Genomic DNA, 20,605 nt, shown 5'->3' with positions numbered 1-20,605 from the left:
AGCAGACATTTCAGTACAAAACTCTTAGACATATTATGTCTATTCTTCAAAGACATAGTTTGTTTCCTGTGTTGTCAACATCAAGCGTGATATTCATCTGATTTCGAAGACGAAGTTGAAGAAATAAGGACACATGTCGATGGTTGACAATTGAATCTACAAGACAAAGTGGAATGCATAGGTATATCGCATGCGCAGTTCATTGAAGTACTTTGTCAACGCCTTGGGGACCCAATATTCTATTTGTATATTCATTTAGCATGTTTTACCTTATTTGGGTGTTCCTGAATTAGCTATAGAACAAGAATGAGAGTCACGTGTTTTCTACCAAACTTGTCGATCGAAGTATAAACATAGTTTGGACCAGCGGTCAAAAGTTAGTTTACACAGTCTATAGATTCATTATAAATACCAACACTCTACGAATAATTTTAGTAGGTGTGTGGGAGCTAAATTAACTTGAGTTTCTAAAACTTGTATATGTTTTATTTGTGTTATGAGCTATCAATGTATAATAGTCTGTATCAACCGGTTATCTATTACGCTATAAGATAATCGTAACTCTTTTATATGTTTATCAATAAAAGAATAAGTTGGAAATTACTTTAACTCTTATTAATTTACACGGAAATTTCTTAACTGTTTTAAGCTTGTTTAATTTAGCAAAAAATTTGTATTCACTCTACAATACCTCATGTTGATGATTGAGACCAACAATGATAAATTTGAAATATGAGACAAACATTAAGAACCAACTACATAGTTTTCTCTTTATAAAATATTTAAAGATAATTTTTATATGCTACTCGTCCCTAAAATTATAATTATATATCATCTTATCAATGACGGAAACGTGTTCAAGAGTATGGGGTCAAGTGACCCCAATCAAAACTCAATTGATATCTATTCTATCTATAATTTCATATAAAATTCTAAAATGATGACATCATAAATAATTATTTATCAAGTTTAAAAAAATTATAAAAAAAAGAAAAAATGTGAGACATCTTGATTACGTCATTAACACTAATTAATTACATTTAAAAAACTAAAAAAAAAGCACAAATCATATACATAAATAACATCCATCCTTCTTTCTCTCTCAGCTTGTGCAATCTCACAATAACATTGGATGATGTTATAAATTAATAAAAAGAAATAAAAAACTCACGCATCTATTTAATGAAATAGAATTTCACGGCATAATTATTAACAAGAATAGTAATTAAATCGGCTAATTAAGAGCTATTAATGTCGCAGTCTGTTACAATTTTCAATTCTACGTGTTCAAGATTTAACACCAGGTATTAGATTATGTTTAACCTTGATTTTTTCTTTGATTATATTCGATCAAATAAAAACGATATCACATAATATAAATGTTTAGAGGTTGATTTGTGTTAGTATGTTTGTTTTGTACGAGAATGATATATGTTTAATCTTCTCAATCTCATGTTTGAATGATAATACTGATCTGAAATTTTTTTAGGATGTGCTTTGTATTTAAACTGTTTTATTTTTTTGAGAAATTTTAATATTGAACTAGTTTACACTCTTTATTTGGATTACATGTAGTTTGGAAATTTTGGGGCAAATGGTGATCTTCTGGTGCATGGGAAGTGCTCGATGAAATGTCTGATACAAAAAAGACTGGTATGATTTCTAATATAATTCGAGAATATTGAATTAATCATGAAATATTGTTGAAAAATGATTGTTAAAACTATCGTTTCCTACGTCTAATATTATCTATACGAACTATTGAAGACTGCATTTTTTAAGTTCGATACTGAAGATAATTCCTCTCATGTTTTTATGATAATACTCAAGTTTGATAATATTATTTTTTGGTATAATAATAAATATCTTAATTGCTTTTTTCATAAAAGATATACATTGTAGCTTGAGAGAGTAATTTTATTTTTATGTTGGTACAATACTAAGAACTAAAATGGTATTAAGGATCAAGATTAGTGGCTGATGGGAAGAAAGGAAACAATAATAGTTATGCACTTAAGCTATCAATTTGAGGACATTTTATTTCTTCAAAATTACATTAAGTATCTATACCTATATAAAGAATGACTCCCATTGTCAATTAATTAGTGTCATTTATTATTTTAATAATCTATTTTATGTGAGGTGAAGGGTACATCAATTGAAAGTTGAAAAGATTTCTAATCCTAATTTGCTGTTTTGTTAATTAAAGGGGGGAAAAAAAATTATACAAATTATAACTCAAAATACATACACTGTTACCTTGACACCGGGATTTAAACTTTACAGTTTCCCAAAATTGAATGCAACCGCCTAAAACTCTAATACAACCGTCGGCCTTCCATGTTTCTCCAATCCGGTCGATGAACCCTAAAATCGAAATCATAATTTCATCCCCAATTGTTTTAGCCTTCTTCTTTCTCATGTGTTTCTGCAACCCACCCATTTCGATTGGTCCGAGAACCCCCTTACCTCCACTTCACTGTAACCGTTCAATTTCAATTAAAGGTAACGTTGAAGAGATGGTGCATTCAATTAAACATGCAATTGAAGCGACGGTTGACATTCCCTGTATGGCAGTTTCTTATTGGTGTATAAATTCCAATTACCTTCTTCATTGGTACGGTTATCAACCAACAAGTCAATTAACCAACAAGTCAATTTTTATTGCAATGGCTGAGGGTATGTCGTCCACCACATCTGATGTTAACAGAAAACCATATGTGCTGCTCAGTGAACTTGAATTAGGCAAACCATCACAGGTTAAGGTCATGATCTGTAGGAGTTGGGACACACATACGGTCCATGGCAAGTATTTAAGCACCGAATTTATTGCTTCAGACGAGCAGGTATAGAAACTTCATTTGTAAAGCATTTCTGTTTTTTGTATGTGTTCCAATATGCTAATATTCGCCAGATTAGTTGTGTGCATGTTACATTATAGAATACCTTTGTTAATTAGGTAGTCGCTTCTTTTGTAATTGGTTTATTATCCTGCTCAACTTTAACACCTTTATCGCGTTCGTTTCATTGTGGGTTACTTTTGTTTCATGAGGGTAATGTAGAATGGTGTAATGAGAGATTACCTTTGTTAATTATGCATTGCCTTATTTTGCTATGGTTTTAGTAGGCTGTTCATTTATAAGCCCTTTATGATGTGCGTGTGATTAGGGCCAAGTTTTGTTTCATGGGGTTCATGTATAACAGTGCAACCTTAATTTCATGCTTCTAATGTATAACACTTTTGGTCTCTAAATACTCATTCATAACAGTTTGCGTTATTACCAATGGGAGCCAATGTTTACATTCATTGATTTTATAATTCTTTTCCCTTACATAATACCTTTGTAACTTAATCATTAACTTTTTTTGTAACTCCCTTATGATGGTCTCCATGTGTAACAGCTATATTACCTACATGTTCACTAAGATGATGCCTTGGTGTCCTAACAATTCAATTTTTTTGGGTGGTTTTACAATGCATGATACGGTTTCCTCTGAAGCTTTCAATTATTTTACCTTGATTCTATTTTTGTACCACACCTATACCATTTTTCAGTATTTGTGCCATTCTGGGCAATTTATGTTTAATGATGCTCATGTATAACAGTTTACAATTCTACATGTTAACCTGACTGATACCTTTGTTCCTTTTCCAATCATGTATGCTTGCAATGTTTTACCCTGGTAACCACTAACAACTTTCTCCCTTTAATGTAATTTAGGGAAACGTCATCCAGTTGACCGCCCGGAGCAATGTCGCACACCATTTCATTGCCAGGCTGAAGGATGGCTGCATATTCTTACTCAATGACTTCGATGTCATAGCGAACATGCCCGATTACCGCATCATGAGGGATAACCATCTCATGATTGAACTTAACGGCTCCACTTTCATGCGAAAACAGAATGCTGCTGACATCACTGGGTTTATCCGACATCCATTTAGCTGCATCGAATTTGAGAATTTGGAAGCCACGCTTGGCAAATTCTTAGTCGGTATAAATTACTATAACCTATCAACTTATGTAATTCCATCATACCCTTGCATTGTCAAACATGATACATGTCTTACCTCTTTGAATAGATGTTGTGGGATATGTTGCTAATGTTGGGGACCCCGAACCAACGAAAAATGGCTCAACCGCCCTCGAGTTTGATCTGGTCAACGAAAGGTACCCAAAACACCAAAACTTTATTACTCAATTTGGGAAGTTATGTTTCATACCCGGTGGTAACACGTTTCCATTGGCCATTTGTTTGCTTACAGGGGAAAGGCGATGCGCGCAACATTGTGGGGAGGCTTGGGATCCGCATTCCGTGAAAGGCATGCCGCAAACCCTGGCGTGTATTTCATTATTTTAAGCTCCGTGACCGTCAGAAATGGCTTCAATAGTACGTTTCAGTGTCACACGTTAAGCGGCTACCAGAATTCCCCGCCGTGTAACTAACCTTTTTCCAACATATGTTGCAGATACGCTCAATCTGTCAAGCACGTCCTCGACCCTTATTATCGACGACGCTGAGATCCCTGTGCTTAAAAACTTCAAGGAAAAAATGAGGTAACTCTCCGATTATTAATACCATCGTCTATGGACATATTGGATATTGCTATTTGTATGAACATACTTACTCCCCTTTGTTGCAGTGCAATCGAAGGCCCTGTGATTGTCAACCCATCTTCTCCCGGATGGCAACTCCCACCTCCCCAAAAGGGAACTCTTCGCGACCTGTTGGATATGGTACGCAGAGGGAAAAAGAATATTGTAAGTGGAACCTCCTAACCCTTTTCTTTCTTTGCTACCAACTAAGACAGCCCCGTAAGTTGACTCCGCGTATTTTGTCTCATTATTTAGACCGCCGACGTATTTAAGTGTCAAGTGGAGATTGTCAACATCCGGCTGAAAAAACTATGGTACTACAACACGTGCAGCGTATGTAACGCACGGAAGGGCCTGTCAAGGAGGTCTGGTCATTACTGGTGCGATTCATGCCAGGACATTGTCCCGGAACCCATTACAAGGTATTGAGTACTCGCCATTTAGGCTTCTAAATTTACCAAAACAATGTACCCTTTGTAGGCTAAAATACATGAAACTTAACTTTCTCTTGCTCTCCGTTTTCACAGGTTTCGTATTATATGTGATGTCCGAGATGAAACGGCAGCCACTGTCATGGTACTCTTTGATGAACCCGCGGAGGAGGTCACTCAAACTACCGCTAAAATTCTCCTCAATGAGATTGATGAGGTAAGGTACCCGCTTTCAGCTCATTTTCCTCGGCACCTCAATCTCAATTAACGGTTAGCTATTTTTTCCCAGGAAACGTGTAACACTGTGCTCCCAAACGCAATTGCTAATCTCCTGAACACCACAAGAGTAGTCCTGCTAAAGACCACGTCCTACTATGAGCACGGTACATTTGAGAGCTTCAATTGTGTAAAGGTTTATGCGCCAGAAACTGCTCACGAGAACCCGCCACTTGCAGCTGCCATACAACCAAACGTTTCAACAGTTTCCTCACCATCAACCACCGGGCTCGCCGCATCATCATCGACACCCAAAGGACAGAAGAGGACCATCGAAGTTCCAACACCTGCAAAAGATTTGGAACGTGGCAGTCGCCGAAAGTAAACTTTGAACTTTGTGCTATGCGTGTCTTCCCATACACGACAAACACACGTGAGGATACAGGCACATACATGTATCCATATATATGTATAAATATGCATATACAAACACATGTATACATATATATATGTGCCTGTATATATGTATGTGTATGTATATATGTATATATTCATATATGTATGTGTCTGTATATATGAATTAATATGTTTCGCCTATTATGCACCTGTGCAAATTCTGACACCCTCCATTTTCACTGTTACTTAGGTTTGTTGTGACCTCTGACTCAGAAGATGAAGACGGTGTTGCCCCTGAGAAGAAGGATGTGAATGACAGTGTCTCTCCCCAGTAATAGGTTTTCCTTTTTCATAAATAAATAGCTGACTCTGTTGAGTTCTTGCTTATGTCGTGTTTGTTTCCTGAGACATGGTTGGTGTTAGTTATGTTTTCCAACTGTTTATGCTGCAACTTATAATATCATAATAATGCGTGGTTTTGCGCTTTTCGATTTCATTTCCATGTGTATCGTTTGGTCATATTTTTAATGAGGCTTTTACTTCCTCCTGGTCAACAATCATATGCATAGCTCACCATTATTCAGTTTATTAGCCACTGTCAAACTACATTTTTGTGTTTATCCACAATGTTAGTCTTCGAATAATCATGTCATCGGTTGCTAGGTATTCAAATGCTACCAAAATTTACATATGCAATATATTTCACTTTGATCTGTGTTTCGACCACATCTCTATTTTAAAGAGGTTTTTCAACTATATTGACGCCTGCAAAGACCGATGCCCTTTGTTATGAGCTGCAGGTTCGTTACCTGATTATAGAACCGGCAGCATCCTTAAGTAACGCATGCATAAATGAAATGAAATGTGTCACAGCCAGTAAAACATGATTGCTGTCTGCGTCTATGGAGTTACTCTTCGCACTTACAATGTTTATATGATACCCCCATTAACATTCATTGTTTTATACAGCCATACAATGTACTCCACTATTGTATACTTAGAGTAACTGCTCCATAAACAAACCAGGTATACTAACACATGTGAAGCCATACATGCTTTCGAATTAGGCGAAAATAGGTAAACACACATACCTAGCGTCCTCTGAGTAAATATGAATATGTTTGTGCATTTTTAATACGTTTAATCTCCAGATTAATTTGTACCTAATAAATTACTAACCCCTACTATATACTTCCAGCTACTTTCGGTAGGTCATGGCAGGCCAACACGCCTCATTGACTCGGACGCCCGCACTTGGGTGGTGAAAAAATACATTCTGGTGAACCTGCATATTTTGAGGGTGTACTTTGGGAGCGAACTGTTACTGCGAACACCAACTTAACTGCACACAGGCCAATTTCCCCCGAGGTACGTTCGCAGGCTCTCATGCCCTGCATTTATTTAGTCTGAAAAAAACGGCATATATATATATATATATATATATATATATATATATATATATATATATATATATATATATATATATATATATATATATATATATGTATGTATGTATGTATGATTGTATATATGTATGTATGTATAGATGTATAGATGTATATATGTATGTATATATGTATGTGTATGTATATATATATATGTATATATATATATATATATATATATATATATATATATATATATATATATATATATATATATCTATATATATATATATGCATATATAACCATATATCTATACCTATACACAATTTGCCCACCCTCCTTTAACAAATGCTACTACTATTATGCTCATTAATGACAACATCCCTTCATCTTCTTCTTTTGTAACTACTATGAAACCTTCTACAACACTTATGACCCATCACTTTACTATCACATCCTCAGGAAACACGAACAGCTTCTCACACTCCCTAAATTCCTACCACTACTGACTTAATCTTTTCAATAGGTCAAGTTTACACAGCCTGCATCTGATTGATCATTCATCTGCTATGTCTTCACCTGACATTCCATCCACATCCACCAACAATTTCAAGGGTATGTCATTTGTGGTTTCTACCTTTATATACTTTCATACTTTATGATTTTTTACATGCAAAATATGTCAACACCAGCTACTATAGAATATTCATGTCTTGCAGAGTTATTAAATGGCCCTGTATCATTTTTCTCATACACTGTACACACATCGGATGGGAAAACACAGACATATTGTGGGTTGAAAATAAATGAAACAGCCTCCCTGCAATCAGGTAGTCTCTTAAATGTCCAATAATCTGAGATCCACGCCAGTCTAGAATTGTTTCTGATTTCTATACAGCAGCCTCACGAACAACTTTTTTCAGAAACCCAGACTATTGGCATTCATAGGCAGCCCGGGTCAACTTCCGCACCAGGTATCTTACACGTTACATCTTCTTCGCCTTCTGTTATTATGAAAGCTGACTCCTTAGGGTTCTTTTCCTGTTTCAGCTGCAACATATACACAGAAACAACGCCGTGGTAAATCCACGTTCAAAGAAGCATTCAATTCGTCGGGTAATTTATCTGCAAACTAATTGCATATTAGTTTGACCCTTTAATTACGATACCTATTTAAATTTCTTGGTAACAGGTGTTTGTTGACGTGTGTAAACACCGCCACTCAAGACTAGACAACCTGGCAGGCCAACTAACCTTATCTTATGTTAATTCGTGTAGGATCAAGTGTATCTTATCATAGTCAAGGGCCTCCAATACACAAATGCCGCAACTGCAACGCTACGATGTGGTATGAAGAACGAAACAACAAACCCAAAAACACTACCAACCCATCGTTCTCAATGTGCTGCCAAAATGGTAAAGTATTACTCCCAAAATTGAAGGAGCCTCCTATACTTTTGAAAACATTACTCGACTACAATGAACCTCAGGGTGCCAAATTCAGAGAACAAATACGAGTTTATAATAGTATGTTTTCTTTCACGTCTTTTGGTGCGAAGATAGACCACTCTATCAACCGAGGGCGCGGCCCATACACTTTTAGAATTAGTGGCCAAACATACCATCAAATTGGTTCACTACTCCCGGAAGAGGGTGGGCGACCAAGATACGCACAACTATACTTTTACGACACAGAGAATGAGGCTAGAAATCGCATGTCGGCCTTTATGGCTACCGACTCAAAAACCTCGATAGACGAAACACTAACCAGGTGTCTGATTGCCATGCTTGATGAATCAAGTGCTGTTGCAAAAGCCTTCCGCATGGCTCGGGATTGGTCAGCTCACAATATGATGTCAGACTGCGCCCTCCGTTTGATTGCAAAGGTCACCACCTCTCGACAATACAATACTCCCCACGTTGCTGAGGTGGCTGCATTGATTACCAGTGACTTTGGCCACTGTAATTCCACACGTGATATTATAGTTAACAAAAAAAACTCCACACCACATAGAATATCCGAACTGCATCAGTTATATATGGCGCTTCAATACCCGTTGTTATTTCCATACGGGGAAACTGGTTATCATGAGGAAATACCGTATCATAGTAACAGTGGCCGACGACAGACCACACGAGGCCACGTTACCATGCGGGAGTATTATTGCTATAGAATTCAGCAACGCGAAAACGAAGCGACGACCATACTTAGAGGTGGTCGATTATTCCAACAATACTTGGTCGACGTTTATACGGCGGTAGAAGAACAGCGTCTAAAGTGGCTCAGACACCATCAAAATGAGCTCCGCACTGACCTATACAATAATGTGTGTGACGCGGTAACAAGAGGCGATACGTCAGCTACTTCAATCGGAAAACGAATAATCCTCCCGTCTTCACATACAGGGAGCCCACGGTACATGGTACAAAACTACCAAGATGCAATGGCTTTATGTAGGGAGTATGATAATCCGGATTTGTTTATCACTTTCACCTCGAACCCTCGATGGTCGGAAATCGAGAGCATGCTGTGCTATGTTAACGGCCAAAAGGCACCTGACCGGCCGGATATCGTTGCTCGCTTATTTAAACAGAAACTAGATGGGCTCATTACAGACATTATGAAGGCAGAAATCTTTGGTACATGTCAAGCAGGTACTTTCAAGCCCACATTTTTTCCTTTCTTACAATTTTATTATCAAACACTCACATCTGAGAAACACATATTGAACACAAAGTCTCAAGCCACAAAACCAACAAGTGTAGTCCTAGATATACTTTGGTTTTCGCGTTCTGTGTCACCAGCAACATTAGCGTGTATTATAGTTACCGACCCTGTTATCAATGTTTAAATAAACTTCTATTCATGCAGGTCTCTACATTATCGAGTTCCAAAAACGCGGGTTACCCCACGTACACATGCTAATCTGGTTGATCCCCCGTGACAAGTGCAAGACACCGTCTGAGATTGACGACCTAATATCAGCTGAGATCCCCTGTGAAACACTCGATCCAGATGGGTTTAAAGGTGTCACCGAATACATGCTACACGGGCCTTGCGGTGGGAAACACATGGACGCTCCTTGCATTATCGATAGGCAGTGTACTAAACATTTCCCTAAACCGTATTACACCGAAACAACAATTGACGAAGACGGATACGCTAACTACAGGTGTCGCAACAATGGCGTTAAGTTCATTAAGAACAACACCCCACTTGATAATGGTTTCGTGGTTCCCTACAACAGGTACCTACTCCTAAAATACAACGCCCATATAAATGTGGAGTGGTGTAATCGATCTCGGGCAATAAAATATTTATTCAAGTATCTAAACAAGGGCCCCGACCGAGCCACAATAGTCATTCAAGAAAATGTTATTCCAGGTGGTGAATTCTGTGGCGAAAAAGTGATTGACGTTGACGAGATAAAAAATTATTTAGATTGTCGTTATTTATCTCCCTGCGAAGCGGTCTGGAGATTGTTCTCCTTTGACATCCATTATTCCAAACCATCCGTGATTAAATTGTCATACCATCTTCCAAATCAACAATCGGTGACGCTTCATGATTCACAGAAACTACCTGCTCTGTTACAAAGACAAAGTATTAAAGAAACCATGTTCACACAATGGTTTGAGCTGAACAAAGAGGATCCAGTTGCCTAGTCACTTACTTACGCAAAAATCCCTATACATTATGTATGGAATCAAGATGCGAAAATGTGGACGCCCAGGAAACTAAGGAGCTGTATTGGTCGTATTGTGTATGCACACCCTGCGTCAGGAGAACGTTACTATCTACGTATGTTACTAAATATAGTGAAAGGCCCCCGGTCTTTTGAAGAACTCCGCACGGTCAACGGAATATTACACCCAACGTTTAAAGATGCATGCTTCGCATACGGTTTGATAAATGATGACAGAGAATGGACACACGCCATCTCAGAAGCAAAAAGTTGGGCATCAGGTGCACAATTACGGGAATTATTTGTCACAATGTTACTATTTTGCCACGTAAATAAACCACTACAATTATGGGAGTTACATTGGGAAGCTTTGTCCGACGACATCGTCCGTAAAAAACGAAAATTATTTAACTTCCCGGACCTAATCCTAACTGAAGCACAGATAAAGAATTACTGTTTAGTGGAAATACAGGGGATACTAAATAGAAATGGAAAGTCCCTAGGTGAATTTCCCGATCTCCCACAACCCGATCCATCGATGCTGACCCAAATGGACAACCGTTTAATTCGAGAAGAGTTAAACTATAATGTTAAAGAGATGCATACGTTACACTCAAGGCTTTTCAATTCCCTCAACCCAGAACAACTATCAATATATCAAAAGGTCATCGACGCTGTCACTGAAAAAAAAGGAGGTTTCTTTTTCTTATACGGGCCCGGAGGCACCGGGAAGACATTCGTATACAACACTATTCTGGCCAAATTAAGATCAGAACGGATGATTGTGCTTGCAGTTGCATCATCAGGTTTGCTTAACTCCCTTTATTTTTTAGTCAGTATATCTTTGCATACAAATTTCACCCATAGTGTTACTTAGATTTCGTAGACACATAACAGAACTACTGGTGTGAAAACCACAGGTATAGCATCTCTCCTTTTACCCGGAGGGCGGACAGCCCATAGCCGATTCGTGATTCCTCTTGAGCTAATGGAGAATAGTACGTGCGGGATCAAACAAAACACGCATTTGGCGGCACTCATGCAAGAAGTGAGATTAATTATCTGGGACGAAGCCCCGATGACACAGAGGTTTGCTTTTGAGGCATTAGACAAAACTTTAAAAGACATTTTAGGTGCTAAAGATGACGATAACAGATTAAAACTTTTTGGTGGTATGCCTATGTTATTAGGCGGTGACTTCAGACAGATCCTTCCCATAATACCAAAGGGAAAAAGACAAGAGGTTGTTCATGCGTGTATCAACAGGTCAGACCTCTGGCAACATTGTCAATTGCACACACTTTCGCGTGTTATGAGGGTAAACGAATACAACGCCGAAGGACAACTTGATACCCGGAAACAAGAATTCAACGAGTGGGTCCTCAAAATAGGAGAAGGTAAAGTACCCGCACAATGCAAGGATGGGGAAGATGAACCAACATGGGTACGGATTCCTCCCAAGTTCATTATTAAGTCCAAAAAAATAGAGATTGAGTCAATTGTGGATGCCATTTTCCCAGATTTCACGTTACACCAGGATGATGAAGAGTACTTGCGTGAACGCGCTATTTTAACACCCCGTAACGACGACGCAAACGCAATCAACAAACACATGTTCAGGAAACTAAATGGTGTAAGCATGACATTCAAAAGCTCCGATGAAATCTGCAAGGGTTCCACAGATAACATTGAACAACACTATGCATATCCAGTTGAGTTCTTGAACAAGCTCAATTTTCCCGATGTCCCTCCGCATAAACTGAAATTAAAAATAGGACAGCCAGTTATGCTGCTATGAAATCTGGGGCCGAGCGGTGGGATGTGTAACGGAACGCGCCTTATTATAACCGACTTCCAACAGTTTGTGCTTCAGGCTAGAATAATCACCGGGTCGCATATTGGGAAAACAGTAATAATTCCTAGAATTGTACTGACATCCACAGAAACCAAATGGCCTTTTGTGATGCAACGAATCCAATTCCCGGTCAGGCCATGTTATGCAATGACAATAAACAAGAGTCAAGGCCAATCGTTGAAATTGGTAGGCCTATACCTCCCTAAGCCCGTCTTCAGCCACGGTCAACTATATGTCGCACTTTCTAGGGTTACCGACCCCGATGGTCTTAAAATAGTGATGATAGATGACAGTGATCAGAATCTGCAGTCCCACACCCGAAACATTGTCTACAAAGAAACCTTCTTCAATTTAAATCACAATTTATAAAGGTACTGCGTCTTCCTTCTTACTTTCCACATGCTCATTACATTAACCTACTTTATTTTATTCTGCATTAATGATAAGCTTCGTTTTTCCATCCGTAGTACACCTTCTACGTACCACTAAATCCTAATATTATATACATATATCACATTAACAATCTTCGTTACATGTAGGTGAAATCTAAAGTCCCATACTAATAGTAAAGCATTTATAGTAACTTTTATGTTGTCCCTTAAATTCACCTTGCAGGGAACCGTCCCAACAACCATCTCATATGTAGCTAAATTGATTGTAAAATCGTTTACTCCTCTTCCATGAGGTATGTTATGACTACTACCTAAATACTACATACATCACTTTGCTACCGTTGTAAACACCCACACAAAAAAAGGCAGTCACTGGAATACTTTCGCCAACAGCTACCTGTATTAGAGCAGTCCCCAATAACCTACGCCCCATGAATGCTTTGTTGCCTGTTATACGATTGTACTTCTCCGATATTTCTACAGATGGCTACTCAGCAAATTTGCCAACACATAGTAATTTTTATTTTTGGTTGGAAAGTTTGCCTACAGGTCTTATCCACTAACAATACAGGTTTGTTTCGTGTAAACAGGAACGGTAGCGCCCCACCCTCCTTCATCAGACTGCCATTGAGAACATCACTGATTTGGTGAAGTTACAACTCGACAGCCCAGGTTCACCACTTACATCACACGCATTGCGCCGGAATAACTTACATGTTTATGATTACTCCTTTATATGCCAACATACAGTTAGGCGTTTGTAGTTGTCCTGGAATTTCATGTTTATGTTCAAATTGTAACTTAATCAGCGTACAAGTTTTGGTTTAGCTGGAACTTTATATTACTGGGCAAGTTTTGGTCTATGCACTGCATCTGCCCATAGTAGAGAATGTATCAACTTAACCAGGTTTCCCATCTATTATTCAACCTGCTTTAGTGGCTATGACAATTGATATTGGATTTGTGTCACGTTCATTCATTAACTGTTGCAATTAGTTTCAGATTTGTCCTCAAACACACGTCCGATACAATAAAAAGTACCCTCTTCGTGCAACGTATGGGTAATGGACCTAGTTACCATGAATATATGACTCAGGTGGAACCCATGGTGAACTATGACTATTTATGAGGTAAAACATCAAACTTTGGATATGTTTATTCATGTTTTTGAATAAATAATTTTACATTTTTTGTGTCTTTAATTAATGTACCTATTTGAACCCATACATATCCACTATATATATATATATATATATATATATATATATATATATATATATATATATATATATATATATATATATATATATATATCTTTTTTTTTTTTTTTTGTACCTGCAAAATGTTATTGTCTAATAATCAATTTTGTAAACAGGGACATGAACCGTTAAATGCTTAGAGGCTTTTGATCCAAACAAGAATATAGGTACTGTTACGTTATTATATTTTTATTAGTCTTAAAGACAACAAGATGTGTTTTTAGTGTTAATGATTGTAGGTAAAATTCCGACTCATCTACTTTAACCATGTCAATTTGGACTGTGTATGATCTCATGAGGGTCAAATGGGTCGGATAAAATAGTTTAACCTAAAGGAGGAACAAGTTCAAATGGATGAAAGTTGATTAAAGTATATTGTTGAAGTAAGATTATTAACAGTTGCACATAGTGTACAACCATATGATAAAACATCCTTATGACTATGTACAAATTTTTTAAAAAAAAAATTGTATAATCTTTTACAAAACACCTCATGAACACGTGTACAAACTTTGAAGCATATTGTACAACCTTCATATAATAGTTGTATTTAAAATTTTTTAAAAAATAAAAAATAAAGAGACATTTGTTATTACTAATAATTATTATCTAAAATATAAAATATTCAATTTTAGAGCAAACTTTATTACTATTATATTATTATTATTCAAATATGGATTCTTTTTACGGGATTAATTATGTTACATATGTGTACAAAATACACGTCTCAATAAAATGTTGTAATGTAGGCTTTTATAACAAAGAAAAATAGCAATTGTAAATTAGAAGAAGGTCGTAGGAGAATAAATGTAGTTAATTTATTTCAGACCAAGTTAAGTATATCAATATGTTTGTAAAAACAACGACAAGTTTCACAGTCAGAATTTGTGGTTCCACGGGTCATTAAACTAAATGACTTTGACATTTACGTTCACCTAATACCTAAAATATATAATTAAACTATTTCGTTTAAACAAACCCGTGATTTCACAATATCTTATCTAAAGTGAAGTTGTTCATATGCTTGGTGCCGATTTAATTTACTTGAAGAGTCTCAAGTTCAATACTTAATATGTATCGTTTTTAGCAACTACTTTTAATCATTTATTCATTTAAAATTTATGTTATATAATGTACTAGTGACTAGTGAAATGACCCGTGGAAACACGGATTTGTTAAAATGAAACAGTCTGATGATATGTTTTAAGTATTAAGTGAATGTAATTGATAAAGTAATTTAGTTTAGCCATAGGATGAAAATGCAAGTGGTAAAATAGAATAAACTAAGAAAATATATCAAATTAAAAGAAACTATAAGTATATTCATAAAACCATTTCAGGATAATGAATAAATAGTAGTAGTCACCACTTTTAAATGCAAATAAATAGATAATTGAAGAATCTGAAGTACTGTAAAAAATGTCGACGAATCAACAACTTTTATATGTAGATGAAGATATATTTCTAAATAACTGCATGATTATCCCATGTTTACTGATCATAACAACTATAGTTGACATATCAAGCTTCATCATCTGCATGTTAAAAATATAAAAATAATGTTTAATTGTACATTTCTATGTTAACAATTGTTATTTAAAAATAAAATATAAAAGTAGAATCATATGTATAAAAAGTTCATATTATAAGCTTTGTAGAACTTCCTTGTAAACAACATTAGTTGTAGTATTAGTAACATTCATGTCCTTATCGCATATAAATATCTTTAATCCGTTTTTATTCTTTACTCTAGAAATAATGTAACGGTATAAAAGAAACCGTCAATTGGCGTTAAAATCGAATTTCTCTTTATTTACTTTTGGAAGATGAAAAAACTGTGGGTTGGCATTACATTGATGAAATTGTCGATACTGAAAAAGATGAACCCGCTGATCCTTTTTACGATACTGATGGCCGTTATTATACGAATTCTGATTAAGAAACATGTCGTTTTTAAATATTTTATTGTGTTTTAGTTTTATTGTGATGTAGTAATTAAAAATGTAACCGTACATGTGTTTCTTAATAAAAGTGTTATTTAAAAGTATGATTATATTCTATTACTCAACTAGTAATAATAGTTAGTATATAGATATCCTAAATATATATATAAAAAAAGGGATGGTTGCATGTATACCAACTCCAAAGGCAAACCTACGTGATAGTTTAAAGCCACCCAGCTATAACTTCATTTGCAATTTGAAGATTATGTATCAGTACCTTCGATACTGTTCAACCTTCAACAACATATGACAAATCATACATGTAGGTTTGTTTCAACAGATCGTCCAAATCGTCCATAAACAAATTTAGGTAGTAAAAAAATTCGTATATTTCTTATATTGTAACTATCAACAAATAATTTGTTTCAATTTAATAAATTATTTCTTAAATTGTAAATGATGACTTCCCTTAAAAAAATGTCGGCACAATATTTAATTTTTATATGACATTTTTGTTTTATTTTGTATTTTTTAATTAGGATTAATATTAAATTATGACATCATCTTGGTGACATGGGTAAGCAAAATTAAGAGATGATTAGTGGAATGATGACATCATCATTTTAGCGATTTATATGAATATATAGAAGATTTGTAGGTTGGCCAGTGTTATATACAATCAATTATTCTAAGAGAAATGGATCATATAATACGGAGTATTTCACAACTTCATAAGACAACTTTAGGACTTTGAGACTGCATTCTATACGTAAACGAACTTATGAAATAAATTTGATTAGCTTAAGCGCCTGATAAAAAATGGCTAGTAATTCGACACATATTCTAATGTACGCAGCCTAGCAGGATGATTCGAACTTGAGACCTGTTGCAAGGAACCCAGAGCCCTAACCACTAGACTATCTAGTGATAAAGTTTAGGGTTAAGGCTACCTAAGGGCCATATACTTTTTATTTTGTCCCGATGTAGTCCATATACTCAAAAAAATACTATTATAGGCCATAAATTTTAAACAAATGTGTTAATGTAAACCGTTGACCTGATAAATAAGGTTGATCGATTTTGTAGGTTGATCGACAAAAAAGTATAATTTTTTTTGTTCCAATGTAAGCTTTATACAAAAAAAAAAAAGTACTAATGTAATTCACATACTTTCAAAAACTGTATCGATATAGGTCACATATTTTCAAAAAGTGTATCGATGTAAACAAAATGTGACCTGTTTAGCCGGTAACAGGTTACCTTTTGTTTACATCGATATACTTTTTCAAAGTTTATGGCCTATAATAGTATTTTTTGGGTATATGGATTACATCGGGACAAAACAAAAAGTATATGGCCCTTGAGTAGCCTTAACCCTATAGTTTACAATAAAAAAAGTTTATAGACCATTGATTCATTAATATTATCGTACGGGACATTTGTATAATGTCACATGATTTCTGCTGTTAAAAAAAAAAATATGATTTTTTTTATATGTTTTTCAGTGACGGAACCAGGATTTTTTTTCACCGGGGGCGAAATTTTTTTTAAACCATAGCAACTTTTTTGAGCAAAAAATTGAGGTTTTGTGGCAAAAAATGAAGGTTCTGGGGCAAAAAATGTAAGTTTTTAAGCAAGATTTGGTGGTTTTTTTGGCAAAATTTGAAGATTTTGGGGCAAAATTTAAAGAATTTTGAGAGAAAATATATAGGTTTTCTCCCGGATCCATTCAGGATTCAAATCCGGTCCGCCTGCCACTCGGGATGGTTAAAGGATCGGGTTCCTGTAATGTGATTCGGGTTTCCTCCCGAACGCGTGTGTGTGTGCAAATGATGAGTGTCGTTGAAATAAATGATACACTGATGCAAGCTTGCCGTTCAAATATATATATATATATATATATATATATATATATATATATATATATATATATATAGGTTTTGGAAGAAAAAAATCCGCTGAGACAAAGTCAAAATTCAAAATTTTTACACTAAAATTTCGAATCTGGGGCGGAGGGCCCCCCGTTCCTCTTTGGTTTCACCCCTGATATATCTATTTAACTTTGTCAAGTAAGTTTTGTGACTCGACATATTTTATTACTCCCTGAAAACCTCATATTAATAGTCCACCATGAATCTCATATTAATAGTCTATTTTTTTTGGCCGTTTCAAATCAATAGTTCACTTTCATAAATAGATAAGAATAATTTGTTACTTTACTTTTATACCATTAATTTATTTAAGTAAGACAAAAATATAGATAAAAAGTAAGCGGTAAAATTGAAACGTAAATAAAAAGTATATGTGACAGTCATTTTTTCTTAAACTGTTTCCGTATGTTTATGAACTATTAATATGAGATGCATGGAGTGTTATTTTGTGACATCATCTAACTAAAATTTTGACTTCGCTAATTTTCGTAAAAAAGTGTTTCTTAGTTTCATCATTGTGCATGTTCTACGATTGAAATAACGATATCAACAAAAACAAGAGTACGCAATCCCATTGAGGTATCAACCGTACAGATATCTTTTTGTAAAAAACGAGGAGATGGTATGATAAATTAATGATACCCGCACAACTAGGAAGAAAACCACCAGGCCATTCTCGAACATACTACATAGTACATACACGTATTACATTGGGCCCACAGAACATGATCTGTCACGGACATTATTTTGGATGGGTCATCCATGGAACCAGCCCAAAGATTTCAGACATCTATACTGTCCCACTATTTGAACCCATCAAAATTTACTCAAACTAAACTTTGGCTAAACCATAGTCACGATTTCCTTGCTCTACACTAAATTATATGAATAGACTATGCCTTTTAAAAATTAAATCGGTTATGTTTTAACATATTTAAAGGTCACCCTCATACCCCTTACTTTTATTATCCGTTAAATCTAAAAATGTGTAAAAACAATGATAGTAGAAAGATATTTCAAAAAAAAAAAATTAACAACCTTTTGGGATCATCCAGTGAGACTAAATCACATTTCTCGCGGTTTCATAACATGCCTCCAACTGTTGAACTGGAGAAAATCCAGACCAATCCGAGGGCATGGCCGGTAAAACCTCCATCCTCGTTGCCCCCGCAACACAATGTGCGGAAGGCGACGTTTGGTGGATTTGAAAGTCAGTGGATAATCTTTTGTGCAATGTTGCAGTCCCCGAGAGTTGAACTCATGACCTCTAACAAAGAGTGTCAGATCACTATCACTTGAGTTACAACACACAATGTTTTATTTCATAATTTTTTTTTTATTATTTCAAAACATTATTATCAACTACATGCGTTCATTGGATTGATCACCCTAGTTCCGTTACAATTGGGTTTTAGTTCAGTCATGGTTCGTTTTATCGATCTGAATCTAGTTTTCAAGTTTGACTTTTTTACATTTTATTAAACCGAAAACCGAATTTTACTAGTTAATTCATTAAATTATAAATATATGTCATATGTGTCCATAACGGAACTTAAGTAAAAGTTGAATTCAAGATTGACCCATTTATAGTTATTTTGTATATATAATGACAGGATCAATGGGGAAGTAACTAATTGGGGAGAAACGGGGAAGCAAAATTTTTTTTCTTTTTTTTTGAAAAAACTTTGTTCACTAACATTATAGATTGAATGAAAATATAAACATTTAAAAAGACACTTTGTGATAAAAGTTTTTATATTGGTGGAAAAACGCTCGAGGATATAATATATACTCCCTCCATCCCAGATTAATTGTCTCCAGACAAAAAACACACAGTTTAAGAAATGTCATTATCACAGTATTTTTTCTGTGCTTTTTTCTTACTTTACTGTTTTGCCCTCAACTAATTAATTAGAAATCTCTCTCACCTTTGTAATTTAATTAATTTATTAGGGACGATATTGTAAACATCATCAAATTTACTTTCCATATTTGTAAGTGGACAATTAATTTGGGATGTCCCAACAAGGAATACTGGACAATTAATTCGGGACGGAGGGAGTAACAATTATCATGTTTTTTCGAGCGTATTTTGAAGGCTTAGAAATTAGGGTTTAGATATTAGGGTTTAGAAATTTAGGGTTTAAGGTTTAGATTTAGGATTTAGATTGAGTTTTTAACACGAACAATTATCGGCCTAAATTTTGACAAAAAGTACTTCACAAAACATTAAAAAAATGTTCGAAAATTAACATTCTTCACGATTATTTTGGTCGATCGTTTTTCCGCCTACATAATAACATTCATCACGAAGTATCTTTTTTAAATGTTAATATTTTCGTGTGATTTTGATGCTTGAAATTTTTTTCGAAAAAACCAAAATTTTGGTTTACTTCAACCACTTCCCTCCACTTCCCCCAATTGATTACTTCCCCGTTGATCCTACTCATATATATATATATATATATATATATATATATATATATATATATATATATATATATATATATAT

At 35.3% G+C, this 20,605-nt stretch overlaps 1 protein-coding gene across 1 annotated transcript; it reads left to right on the top strand.

The window, feature by feature from the left end:
• Positions 1–10,747: 10,747 nt before the first annotated feature.
• On the top strand, positions 10,748–12,511 carry LOC139901672 (ATP-dependent DNA helicase PIF1-like). The gene is made up of 2 exons (XM_071884357.1): positions 10,748–11,519; positions 11,634–12,511. Exons 1-2 carry the CDS (start codon positions 10,748–10,750, stop codon positions 12,509–12,511), a joined length of 1,650 nt encoding a protein of 549 aa, XP_071740458.1.
• The last annotated feature ends 8,094 nt before the right edge of the window (positions 12,512–20,605 follow it).

This window comes from Rutidosis leptorrhynchoides, chromosome 3 (genome assembly GCF_046630445.1).
Source record: "Rutidosis leptorrhynchoides isolate AG116_Rl617_1_P2 chromosome 3, CSIRO_AGI_Rlap_v1, whole genome shotgun sequence".
Lineage (NCBI taxonomy): Eukaryota > Viridiplantae > Streptophyta > Magnoliopsida > Asterales > Asteraceae > Rutidosis > Rutidosis leptorrhynchoides.
This window is presented reverse-complemented; position numbering and strand designations above follow the sequence as displayed.